Source organism: Sinocyclocheilus grahami, unplaced genomic scaffold, assembly GCF_001515645.1.
Source record: "Sinocyclocheilus grahami isolate Dianchi unplaced genomic scaffold, SAMN03320097.WGS_v1.1 scaffold302.1, whole genome shotgun sequence".
In the NCBI taxonomy this organism is placed as follows: Eukaryota; Metazoa; Chordata; class Actinopteri; order Cypriniformes; family Cyprinidae; genus Sinocyclocheilus; species Sinocyclocheilus grahami.
In genome coordinates, this window is record NW_015505481.1 from 2,111,734 (window position 1) to 2,123,849 (window position 12,116).

The 12,116-nt window shown below is 42.4% G+C and overlaps 1 protein-coding gene and 1 long non-coding RNA gene across 9 annotated transcripts in view; one reads left to right on the forward strand and one right to left on the reverse strand.

Annotated features, from left to right (window-relative positions):
• Positions 1-2,820: 2,820 nt before the first annotated feature.
• The window catches only part of LOC107601302 (G patch domain-containing protein 8-like), a 44,882-nt gene continuing 35,586 nt past the window's right edge, over positions 2,821-12,116 (reverse strand). For all 8 annotated transcript variants that reach the window (XM_016293449.1, XM_016293452.1, XM_016293451.1 and 5 more), the window contains 3 exons: positions 8,518-8,661; positions 8,233-8,363; positions 2,821-8,141 (listed from right to left, as the gene is read on the reverse strand). In XM_016293449.1, coding sequence (XP_016148935.1) covers positions 4,244-8,141; positions 8,233-8,363; positions 8,518-8,661 — 4,173 coding nt within the window. In that variant the 3' untranslated portion in view covers positions 2,821-4,243. The remainder of the gene's footprint in view (positions 8,142-8,232; positions 8,364-8,517; positions 8,662-12,116) is intronic.
• Positions 9,464-12,116, forward strand: part of LOC107601303 (uncharacterized) — a 7,160-nt gene continuing 4,507 nt past the window's right edge. The window contains exons 1-2 of the long non-coding RNA XR_001610909.1: positions 9,464-9,550; positions 9,721-9,724. This is a non-coding gene — a long non-coding RNA (uncharacterized lncRNA). The remainder of the gene's footprint in view (positions 9,551-9,720; positions 9,725-12,116) is intronic.

The window sequence follows — 12,116 nt, forward strand, 5'->3', positions numbered from 1 at the left end:
GTAGTGAGTGTACAGCTTGTATAACAGTGTAAATTTGCTGTCCCCTCAAAATAACTCAACACACAACCATTAATATCTAAACTGCTGGCCACAAAAGTGAGTACATCCCTAAGTGAAAATGTCCAAATTGGGCCCAATTAGCCATTTTCTCTCCCCGGTGTCATGTGACTCAGTGTTACAAGGTCTCAGGTGTGAATGGGGAGCAGGTGTGTTAAATTTGGTGTTATCGCTCTCACTCTCTCATGCTGGTCACTGAAAGTTCAACATGGCACCTCATGGCAAATAACTCTCTGAGGATCTGAAAAAAAGAATTGTTGCTCTACATAAAGATGGCGTAGGCTATAAGAAGATTGGCAGTGGGCGCACAAAATATTGACACTTTGGGCTCAATTTGGACATTTTCACTTAGAGGTGTACTCACTTTTGTGACCAGCAGTTTAGACATGAATGGCTGTGTTGAGTTAAAAAAACAATAATATTGTGAAATATTATTACAACTTAAAATAATGGGGTTCTATTTTACTATGCTTTAAAATATAGGCCTATTTCTGTGATGCAAAACTGAATTTTCTTCAGCCATTACTGCAGTCTTCAGTGTCACATGATCCTTCATAAATCATTCTATTATATGCTGATTTATTATCAATGCTAGAAACAGTGCTTGTTTATTTCATAACCTGTTATACTTTTTTCAGGATTTTTTTATTAAAAAAATATATACATCTTTTATAATACGTCTTTACTATCACTTTTTATCGATTTAACACACCCTTGCTGAATATTACTGTTTTTTCTCGCTCTATTTCTGATAAAATAAATGCAGGCTTGATGAGCATAAGAAATTTCTTTCAAAAACATTAAAAATAGTAATGGGTCCAAACTTTTGACCGGTACTGTATCATATTAATCAAACTTTATCTAAGGTAATGTCTTTTTTTGTTTGATGAAGATGTTATTGTTGATGTTATTATTATTTAGCTGTTTTGTTTAATTTAATCACAGTTCCAGAATACCACTTCAGTAAGTGCTTTTATCATTTTTTTCCCCTAGCTGGGTCTGAGCAGGATTTCCCCCTCCCATTTAATCAATATTGACTACAGATATTGTCATATTGATATCAATATTATAATATTATGTATTTCATTGTTACCTTAAATATTATATATATATATATATATATATATATATATATATACACACACACACACACACACACACACACACAAATCAAGTGGAACAGAAAGACACGGTCACTACTAAGCAGAAAAAAAGTTATTTAGTTAGTTGAAACTGAAATTATAAGTGTTAGAGCAGTAATCTAATCATCAGTTGAATTTAGATGTCATCAATGTTTTTGAACCATTTAAAAAATGTTCTAGTGTTTGCTTTTTAACTTCGAATACAAACTAATCTGCTTTTACTTTTGAAGCTATTTTGCAAGTCAGCTCCCGACGCAATTTCATTCATTGTACGCGCAAATTCAAAGCGTCGCGTCTGGGTGCGTTAACGCTCTTTTAAACTCGTAGTAAAGCAGTGAATGATCTTTCCAGAAATCACACTGATCGACAGAACAAGTTTATATTTAGAATACATTGCAATCACTCCAAAATAGATGACAACAACTAACACACCTGCATTAAGAGCTGTACTTCTTTGTGTGCCTTTTTAGCCGTTTGCATCGCACAGTTCGCAGCACCTGAAGGATGCGTTCGTTGGCAGACATTCATAAGGCGGACCCGCTTTGAAACTGCAACATTAATTGGTTTAATTACAGATGAGTGACAGTTCAACTATATCCAACGAACAATGAGGCTAGTATTTCTGCCCGTCTTGACTGGTGGTCTAGCACAGGGGTTTTCAACCTTTTAGGACATGCGTGTGTGAGGTGTGTGAGCGGTGCGCATAGAAACGCTTTATCACAGTGAGATGTCTTGGGCTTAAAATTACTTTAATGTTTAAACTGACTTGACTAAAAGACTTAAAACACGTGAGAATGAAACACTTTCTGGAGGAAGCAGCACTGGCCTGATCGTTAAGATAGTTTTGGGGGACTAAAGTGACAGATAGGGGGGCTGAAACCCACCTAAAAAGGGTTTAGAACCGCCCCTGGTATAGCGTGCGTAATTATACTGAAACATAAATATATAACCAGTTTAACTGATTCAATGTAATGGCTGAGCCTGTTTCTGAGATAACATGCCAATCAGTGGTTGGATTTCTAATAGGAAATCATCTTACACTGTCAAGAAGCGTGACCAGGGTTGCCAGGTTTTCACAACAAAACCCGCCTAATTGCTACTCAAAACTAGCCCAAAACTACAAAACGCGGCAAGTGTTAAAGTAGCCCAATTCCACGGGAAAACCGCGGACTTGGCAACACTGAGCGTGACTGATACTGGAGCCAACTCTGCTCTAACTGTCGACTAGCAGTGGGAGTCAGATTGCCCCCTAGTGGATGGCTAAAGATTAGTTAACTCGTATTCATAAATTCTCAAGAGAACGTCTCTGAATTAACTGATGCTCACACCCCCCTTGACAGGTGCAGGCGCCCCCACAGGTTGAAAACCCCTGGACTAGCATATATGGGGATGTTACGGTTATTGAGGCCCCTCCTCAAAGCCCGAGGCCTAGGCAATCGCCTGCTGCTCTGCCTATAGCTAGCGCCGGTGTTGTGCCGAATCCCAACCCCACCCTTAATCCTAACCCTTCCCCCACACCTACTCCTAAACCTACCAATACTAGGGGGTGCATAATTTGGCAGGGTGCAAATTTCGGCACTACACCGGCCCTGCATAAATGAATCACTCCTGCACACCAGAATTACAAGCCAAAGTTTTTATTTGCTGATGCATCAAGGAGGATTTAAAAAAAAGCCAATATCATTGCTGCCATTTACAGTACAATTCATGTCACCAAAAGTTTTGCCACATTCTGCTGTCCCTCCACTTTCCAAAGACACTCCTGACCTTAGTAGTACCAGCCCTGATCATGTTTACATATGCTTTTCCATCCATTTTTCATTTCATTATTTTATTAGCATTTTTAAACAGGTGTTACACACCTTTATTTTACATAGTTTCACTACGTTAACTTTATTTACATTTAACTAATTGTACAGAAAGAAAACATTTTCCAAAAAGAAAAGAAAAAAAAATAATTTAAAACCAAATAGAAAATAAAATGATTGCAGAATACTACAATCATACAGTTGTTACAAGATGCAAAAACGGCATCTCAAAATGTACATTTTTCAGTGCAAGATTTCACAATTTCAATAACAGGGTGGGAACCTTCAAATCCCAAAGTGTAACCCGTTATGCAGTTTCAACAGCCTGTGACTGTGACATGTATGATGTCTGTTTCATTCACTATTTTTGTAAAATGTATATTGATTTACAACCAACCAGCAAAAATAGCTTAACACAGTTGAGTGCTGAGTATGGCTTTTATTTGAATCATCTTGTTCATGTTTTGTGACACCCTTTGATCAGAGTATGGTACAACTGTTTCTGATAATTGGTATGAGCTGAAAATGATCAAATATTACAATATTTTAGCAAACCAATCATCATTTATCACACCCTGCTTTTGTATAGCAGGCTGAAGTGTAGCTTTGCATATTCATACAACTAGTTAATAAATTCTGCAACTTTCATGAATGCTTAGTACACAGAAAAACAAGTCTCAAAAATGACCCTCAAGACCACCCATTTCAACTGTAACAAACCACGCTAAGAGCCTACAACAAAGATCTTGATTATGGCTTCAGCCAGTGAGCTTCTGGATATATATGTATATATAAACACATTAGACAAAATAACAAAAATTGATGACATACCATAGAAAACAAAATGCCAGTGGTTTCCTAGTTGTAAGATCCACATCTTGAACTATAAACCAACTTTTGCAACTCGTACTCCTTGTGTGAATGAGATATATATATATATATATATATATATATACACACACACACACACACACACACACACACACACACAATGTTACATACGTCAACCTGCCAACCTAGCTTCTGGTTCAGGCCATTACAATCTCAAACGCCAGCCAAGAAGATCGTATTCTGTCCTCAATTTAAATGTACTCCTAAACAGTCCTGTTGAGGTCACCCTAAGGTAGCAGAGCACGTAGAGGACAGTGTGTCGCCAGATCGTGTCAACTGGTAGCTAAAACGTTTTAGCTATTCACACTGCTGGGCCAGGCCCTCTCTTTGAGAGAAGACAGATTTTCAGGAGCCATGGTTTGGAGGGTGCTGAAGGTCCTGCCCTGAGAAGATAGGGTGAAGTAGTGGGTGTAGCTGTAGGGCAGCCGCTGCCGCAGCAGTGGCTGGCCGAGGGGCAAAGAGAGTTGGGTAGAGGGCAGCATGTGGGATGTGGTGTAGAGCGAGTGGGGTGTGATGGAGCGCAGAGGCTGGTATAATATGTATAGGTTGGCCTGAAAGGAAGGCAGTGTGGTGGGCTGGAATCAAGCCGGCGTGTCCTAAAGAGTGACCCAGTGAATGACCCAAAGAATGGCCCAATGGTGACAAGGAGATAGGGGTTAGATGATGTTGAGGTATGTGGTGCACCTGGGCTAGCTGGGCATGGGCAGGGTGGGGATGATGTGGGTTATGGGGATGGATGCCCATAGCAGCAGCGTGGTGCTGCAGGATGGCATGCTGGACTGAGGTAAGAGAGGTAGCAGTAGCTGCAGAAACTGTGGGTTGTTGAATGTGGATATGCTGCAGTGCAGCTGGTGGGGGCGGTGGCGCTGGGGCAAGGTTGGCCGCTGCTGCCAAATTAGCTGCTGCTGCAGCAGCTGCAGCTGAGGGGAAGGTCTTCACCTGCTTGGCTAACAGTTGCTGTTGAATGTGCTGTTGAGCTGCTTGCTGCAACTTGCTGTATTTCTCCATTTCCTCTGGGGTAAAGGTGATTGGTTGACTTTCTAAAGGTGCAAGACCATCCTCTTCAGGTTCTATGCCCATTTCCCCATCCTCCATGTTGGGAGGGTAGCCAGGGTAGGCATGCATAGTAGGCTGCGGACCCATTTCGGGCCCCATTAAATGTCCGTCCAACATGGGATTGTTGGGGTCTTGTCTGGTTTCACCTTGGTATTGAGACATCATCATTGCTGTATCCTGCTCATATTGTGGTTGAGACTCATGAAGGGCTGGAGGGTCCGAGGGTGGATGTCTGGTCTCCTCGGACACCGCAGCATTTGATACAGCCTCCTCCAATTGCTGCTTTTGTTGTTGTTGCTGCTGTTGTTGAACTGGTGGCTGAGGTGGAGGAGGAGGTGGGGGGAACTCACGAATGGGTTCTACCAGGATAACTTCATTACTATCTGAATTTTTCCCTTGCTCTGACTTTTCGCCCTCGGTTAAACGTGTAAAAGGAAATAACGGCTTTTTTCCTGCTTGGAGCTTGCCAAAAAGGGGCAACATACTTTTGTTTCCAAGGGCAGGGGGGAGCTTGGGCCCGAAGTATCCCTGTGGAGGGTCCTTGATCTTGAGGCCTGTCTTGGTGCCAGTACCAGATTCATCCCCTCCTTTTTTAGATTGGATTTTCTCCAAGAGTTGTCGAGCTGTGAATGAATTTCGATGTTCTGCTGCCCCTCCTCTTTCCTTTGAGGAAGCTCCACCACCTCTTGTTTTTTGTACAGATGAAGAGTTGCTGTTTCGGGTTTGTGTGCGGGAAGAGGACCTTGGAGACTGGGAACGGTAGATTCGTGACCGGTTGAAATCCCGCCGCCGCGTCGAGCTGTCAGATCGTCGGCTGTGACCGTGCCGATGTGGAGATCCCTTGGTGGAGCTAGATGATCGACTAGCAGAGCTACGGCTGCGACTGTAGCTGCTGCGTCTGTAAGAACGAGCGCTGCTACTCCTACTACTACGACTGGAGCTGCGACTACTGCTCCGTTGGTGTCTCCGCCGATGATGCTTCCTGCGGCTGTGTGAGCGTGAACGTGAACGGGAGTCCACCTCTGAAGAAGATGGGGTGTAACGTCGCCTGTGAGATCGCCCACTATCATGCCTTTCATAGTCTGAGTCAGAGGAAGGTCTTCTTGATCTGCGGCGATGCCCTTCATCACTGTAGTCACTGTAACTGTCTGAATAGCTATGGCTACGGCGACTGTAAGCACTGCTCCCTGCTGAGGAACGCTCAGAGCTACTTGAGTAGGAATGACTGTGTGACTTTTGACCTCTGTGGTGTCTATGGTTGTGGTCTCCTCGATGAGACGACCTACTACGTGAACGTCCTGATCGTCCAGAATCGTCACTGCGGTGTCTTCGCTGCTCACGTGGTGGCGTGGAGTGATGGCGAGCTGGTCGAGAACGTTGAGAGGATGATCCACCATCCTCCTCGCTGTCACTACTTGGAGGTCGACCTCCACTTATGCTCTTTTGGGCGGAGGCAGAGCAGGAGGCGGCAGGTGTGTTGGTGTCAGGTTTAAGACGTTTAGTACCATTGTGTTCCTCTGTAGAGCTAGGCTTTCCTGCACTGCTTTCCTCAACTTTAGACCCCTGAGACATTTTGTGGGAACGTTTTCTCTTTCCTCCTTCATGGGATGTGCTTACTCCTGATGACGGAGCAGTGGCTACTCCATCTTTGTCATCCTTGTCTTTCTCTTTTTCCTTACCGTCACCTCCCTCTGCTTCAATTTCATCAGTGCTACGTGGTTTATTTTTGCTTTTCTTTCTTTTGTGTTTCTTCTTCTTTTTAGTTTTCTCTCCTGGAATCTCATTTTCTAACTCCCCCTCCACTGCTGCTTTTTCTTTACGTTTGGAACGCTTGCTTGACTTCTTGTGTTTCTTCTTCTTCTTCTTTTTCTTAGACCCTGCAGACTCATCTTCATTACTTTGTAATTTCTGCTCGTTGTTCTCACTCTCACCACCCTCCTCTTTCAAGGATGATTGTTCTTTTTGAACTGTACTGGACCCTGCAATCATTGTAGCAGTGCAAACCTCTCCACTAGTGGCTGGAGTACTGCCTGTGTTTTCAGGCTTAGAACCCTCTCGTCCTTCAGTGCTAACTGGCTTGGCAGGTTTTCTGTTTTTGCTTGCCCAGTTTCCTTTGTTTCTTGACAGTTTGAAGTCAAAGTAAAGAGGATTACAACTGTAGGAGAGGGATGGCTGAGCCTTAGTAAACTCCAACAATTCAGAAGGCCACTGCAAGGTGGTGCTTTCATCCTTACTTAGCACAGGAAAGAAAGGCCCAGTTTGCATGCGGGGACCTGTATCTGTGGGCTCGGACATTACTTGCTTGGTATCAGCTTGTTGGGACGAGCTATCTACCACTGCTGTATCACCTAGCCCTGCAGGTGTACTACCTGATTCTTCCTCTGTCTTCGCTGTAGCTGATGTGAGATTTGTGTTTTGTGCCTGTGTAGGTTCATTCCCAATGTCTTTTTCAGATGTGCAGCTGCTGACTTTGATATGTTCTTGCTCTCCGTCGTTACCTGCTGCTTCCTTCTCATCTTTTGCTCCATCTTCCTCCTCCTCCTTGCTATCACACTGGTCTGAAGCCTTCATGAAAAGCAGAAACTGGAAATGCGGCTTGACCCGACAATGTGCAGGTGGTACATAATGGTAATACTGTGGTTCCTGTCCAGAGTAACCTTCCTCCTTTTTCATCATCATCTTCAGTTTGTTCAAAGTCGAGGCCAGGGCACCTCCATCATCTGGTTGTGACTGCTCTTCCTCACCCCCACCACTTCCACCTCCTCCTCCTGCTGCTGCTTGAATATCAATGGTGGATGCCACACCTATGTCCTCTCCTCCAGTCTTTTCTCCTCCCTCTTCCTGACCTTCTTCTCCTTCCACTGTCTCCTCACCATGGTCTGCAAACACAGCGGCAGCCGTCTCAAGTTTGACTGGGGCTTTCTTAGCAAAAGAGAAGGAGACACTCAATTTGGGACCTTGTGAGCCTCCAGAAGGTACTGGAGAAGAGCTAGCTTTGTTAAAACCAAAGCTGATGGCAGGGCCTGTTCTAGGGGAGCCTTGACCACTAACACTACAGATTCCCTTATCTTCAATAGCCTCTGTGTTGGTGTCCACTGTCATAGGCACTCCATCCATGGAGTCTTCCCCCTTTTCTCCATCTACTGCCACTGTGGTAGTTTTAAACATAGGGCCACTACCAGGGACACTGCAAAATAAAATAAAGAATGAGAACTTGTGCTACAACTCGCAACACTCTTTAAAAAAAAAAAACAGAAGTTCTGCTCAATTTTGCTTACCAGTCTTGCTGTTTCCTCTGTTCGGCCAGTTCAAGAAGCCGCCGTAACATCTTCTCCTGTTTCTTGCAATCCTTCCTGGAACGAGAAGACACATTCCGGGCAAACTCTCTCTGCTTCAGCTCCTTCAGTCTCTGTAGGATTAAACAGAGAAGAATAAGAATTTGTTATGAGATGTAGCATCACAAGTCAAATTGATCTTTGAATGTGAAGAAAATTATTCCGTGTTCAAAACTGTTCAAAGTTCAAGCTGTTAAGTACAGTCATGTCGATGCAAATCTCTCATACCTGCTTGTGTGCATGATCGTAGGAGTTGATATGATTGTCAAACTCCTGATGTTTCTGGTATTGCTTATCACACAGTTCACAGTAGAAATTGGCCCTCAGGTCCTCTAAAGCTTTAGCTATGGCTTTTTCCTTCTCCGCATAATCCTGCAAAACACAGAACAACATATCATGAAATATTAATGGACTCAGGTTGAATGGGCTTGGAAAACTGACTTGCATAGGCAATTTTTGGCATTAGTGGCAAAGGTAAATAAACATGTTGAGTTATGTACTGCATACGTAGGATAGTTTGTCAAAAGACATTGAGTTTGTGTGAAGGAGAATGCAGCATACATATTAACATGTTTAGAACACTACACAGCTTTAGAGAGAGACACTTTTCTTAGGTTACCCACAGTTATCCTCAATGACGTTTTTGTATGTTTTTTTTGTATGTGGTTGAGCTGCAGTGGAACAAGAGAAGCTTTGTATCTGTCCAAGCATATTGACTGTGACAAATCAATCTCAAACATTCACAGAATTTTAACTAGATACGACTCATGGCTACTCTATGACAAAAGAGGGAATCGGGGAAGACTGGAAGGAAAGAGAAATTATGTGCATAGGTTTAAGACCAAAAAATATTTAAAAGGGACATCGGATGCTCATTGACCACAAGTTGATATGATTCTTTAGGGTCTTCATGAAATGCCTGCAACATACTTTTGTTAAAATTCCTCAATAGTCCAGGTGATATGTGAAAATAATGTTCACTTTTTCATAAAAGCATGAAACTTGGTACACTTGTATAGTTTGCGGCCCTAAACATTTTCAGAAATGGAGCCATCGCAAAAACACCTTGTGGTTGCCATGGCAACCATTTTACTTTCCGCCATAACCAAATTATGTATTTTGTGTCATAGCTCCTGAACCAAACATGATAACACAGAAAAGGTGATGTCTACCCCTAAGTTTTTATGGTCAATGATTACAACGATACCATATACAGCAACATAAACTGTTCAGGTGAAGAGTTAATTGTGAAATCAGCTATGTGAGAAGGAAATCACAGTATCTGAGTATCATAGTATCACAGCAGTACATATTATGGCTATTAATTTTTCTTTCTTTGATAATTAACTGATATTTTATTTAATACATTAAAAGATTGTTTTCAAGAATACCATCATATATTTCAGAGATATATGTAAAAAATAATCTCAGGTAAGTGTATTTTTCCTTACCTTTCAGGCAGAGTCAAGTAGGTAGTGTGTTTCCAATACATTCTTGTTCTCTCTCTCAACAATGCTCTAACATCACACGCAGATGGCAACGCAATCAGGTTAACAGTTAATGGTTAATTCAGTGACTTTATGAGAAGAATTACAATGAAATCTCAGATGATGCAGAATGAAATTTCAAACATATTTCATGTAAACTTAATTTACAAACACTCTCTGGGGCCAGAATTGTCTATTATGTTGTCCATAAGGGGGAAGCCAGAGTCCTGCATGCGGGCGGGGACACGTAGGTGAATCGCTAATATTTGATGTAATGGGCGGAATAATATTTATGTGTAGGGTGTGATGTGGGTCCAATAACCAAGACTATTTCGACTCGGTCCAGTACACGCTGAGCAATGTAGCCAATTGCGCTGCCACTGATTGACAGCTGTAGTGATTATATTAAAGGGAGCACTCTTTGCTGGCTTTCTGTATTTAATCTATTCACAATTTGAATAAAAGTTTTAATAAATGAGTTTTGTCTACCTCATGTCAGAGATTTAATGCAGGTGCAGTTCGGATCCCAGTTTTTATGTCAAATGGGTCAAGTATGGTATTAAATTAGTGTTGCTGTCAGATAACGTGCCGAGTGTTCTGTTAATTACTGCGATTGTGGGAAGATTATTTCACCAGCCAGGAAATGTAAACGAAAATGCCTCTCTGTCATGTTACCACGAGGCATCGTTTATTTACAGATCTAAGGCTTCTGGAGGGGATGTAGATTTGAAGAGTGAGGAGGAAGTAGGAGGGAGCTGAGCCTGTGGCTGTTCTGAATGCAAACATCAATGTCTTGAACATGATGTGAGCCGCAACAGGTAGCCAGTGCAGGGAGATAAAGAGAGGAGTGAAGTGGGCCCTTTTGGGCTCATGGAAGACCAGTTGTGCCGCTGCATTCTGAATCATTTGTCGAGGTTTGATTGCGCATGATGGAAGTTCAGTCAGAAGAGCATTGCAGTAGTCCAGCCTAGAAATGACAAGGGCATAGGCAAGAAGTTGTGCAGCATGCTCTGTTTAGAAGGGCCTGATCCTCCTGATGTTGTGCAATGCAAACCTGCATGATCGAGCTGTCTTTACAATATGGTCTTTGAAGGTCAGCTGGTCACCAAAGATTAATTTTTGATGAACCTAGCAGGATGATGAAATCATGCTGTAGTGTCGGAGTGGCAGGGAAAACGAGAAGCTCAGTCTTTGCCAGGTTGAGCTGCAGGTGATGTTCCTTCATCCATGCCGAGATGTTTGCCAGGCAGCCTGAGATCCATGCAGCTACTATTGGATTGTCTGGTTGAAATGAAATGGAGCTATGTGTCATCAGCATAGCAATGGTGGGAGAAACCATGTGCTTGTATAATGTGTCCCAGTGATGTAGTGTATATGGGGAAGAGGAGGGGTCCAAGAACTGATCCCACAGGAAACCTTGTGGCCAGTTGATGTTCTTTGGATACCTCTCCTCCCCAGGAAACCCTGAAAGACCTACCTGTGAGATAAGATTAAAACCAGTGGAGTGCAGATCCTGTGATGGTACACAGGAGAATCTGCTGATTCCAAGCCCTACTCTACACTGCCCAAAAAACTCGCTTTAAATATAAAAAAAATATATATATAAATATTTTATATTTAAATATAAAAAAAAACGTACTTACAATCTGTGAGTCAGAAGAGCCGGCATTGTAGTCTACTCTACCAGGATCAGGAAACAGTCCTCCATAAAATGTGCTGCACAGCAGTGCACACATCTGAATAGATGTTCTTTGGATACCTCTCCTCCCCAGGAAACCCTGAAAGACCTACCTGTGAGATAAGATTAAAACCAGTGGAGTGCAGATCCTGTGATGGTACACAGGAGAATCTGCTGATTCACTGTGTCAAAAGTGGCTCAGGAATGTCTTGTAGATTGCAGGATCAACAGCGGGAGGTCCTAACAGTATCTGTTGTTTCTAGCCCTTTTGTCTTTAGGTATAAAATTCTATCCCACAGACAGAACTTTAGAAGCTAAGATTTAGATTGTTTGAAGGATGGCATGCTAACATCGCTATTGAAGAACTCCTACACTACCATTTTCAATAAATTCTTCTCCCCACAAAAATTTTGGTCAAGCCTACTTAATTTTTTGTATTAGAGATATATAGTACATTGGTGAGTCACCCAAAAAGACTGCTCAGCAAAAATACAGTAAAAATGATGATACATGGGGCTACTTTTTAGGTTAGAAGGGGTAGTATGCACTGGCCTGTCTAGACAGATATTGTCTTGACAAGAAGTTAAAGGGATCTTATGATGTTACTAAAAAGAATATCATTTGGTGTAATGAAATGTTTATGCGGTTTAAGGTTAAAAAAA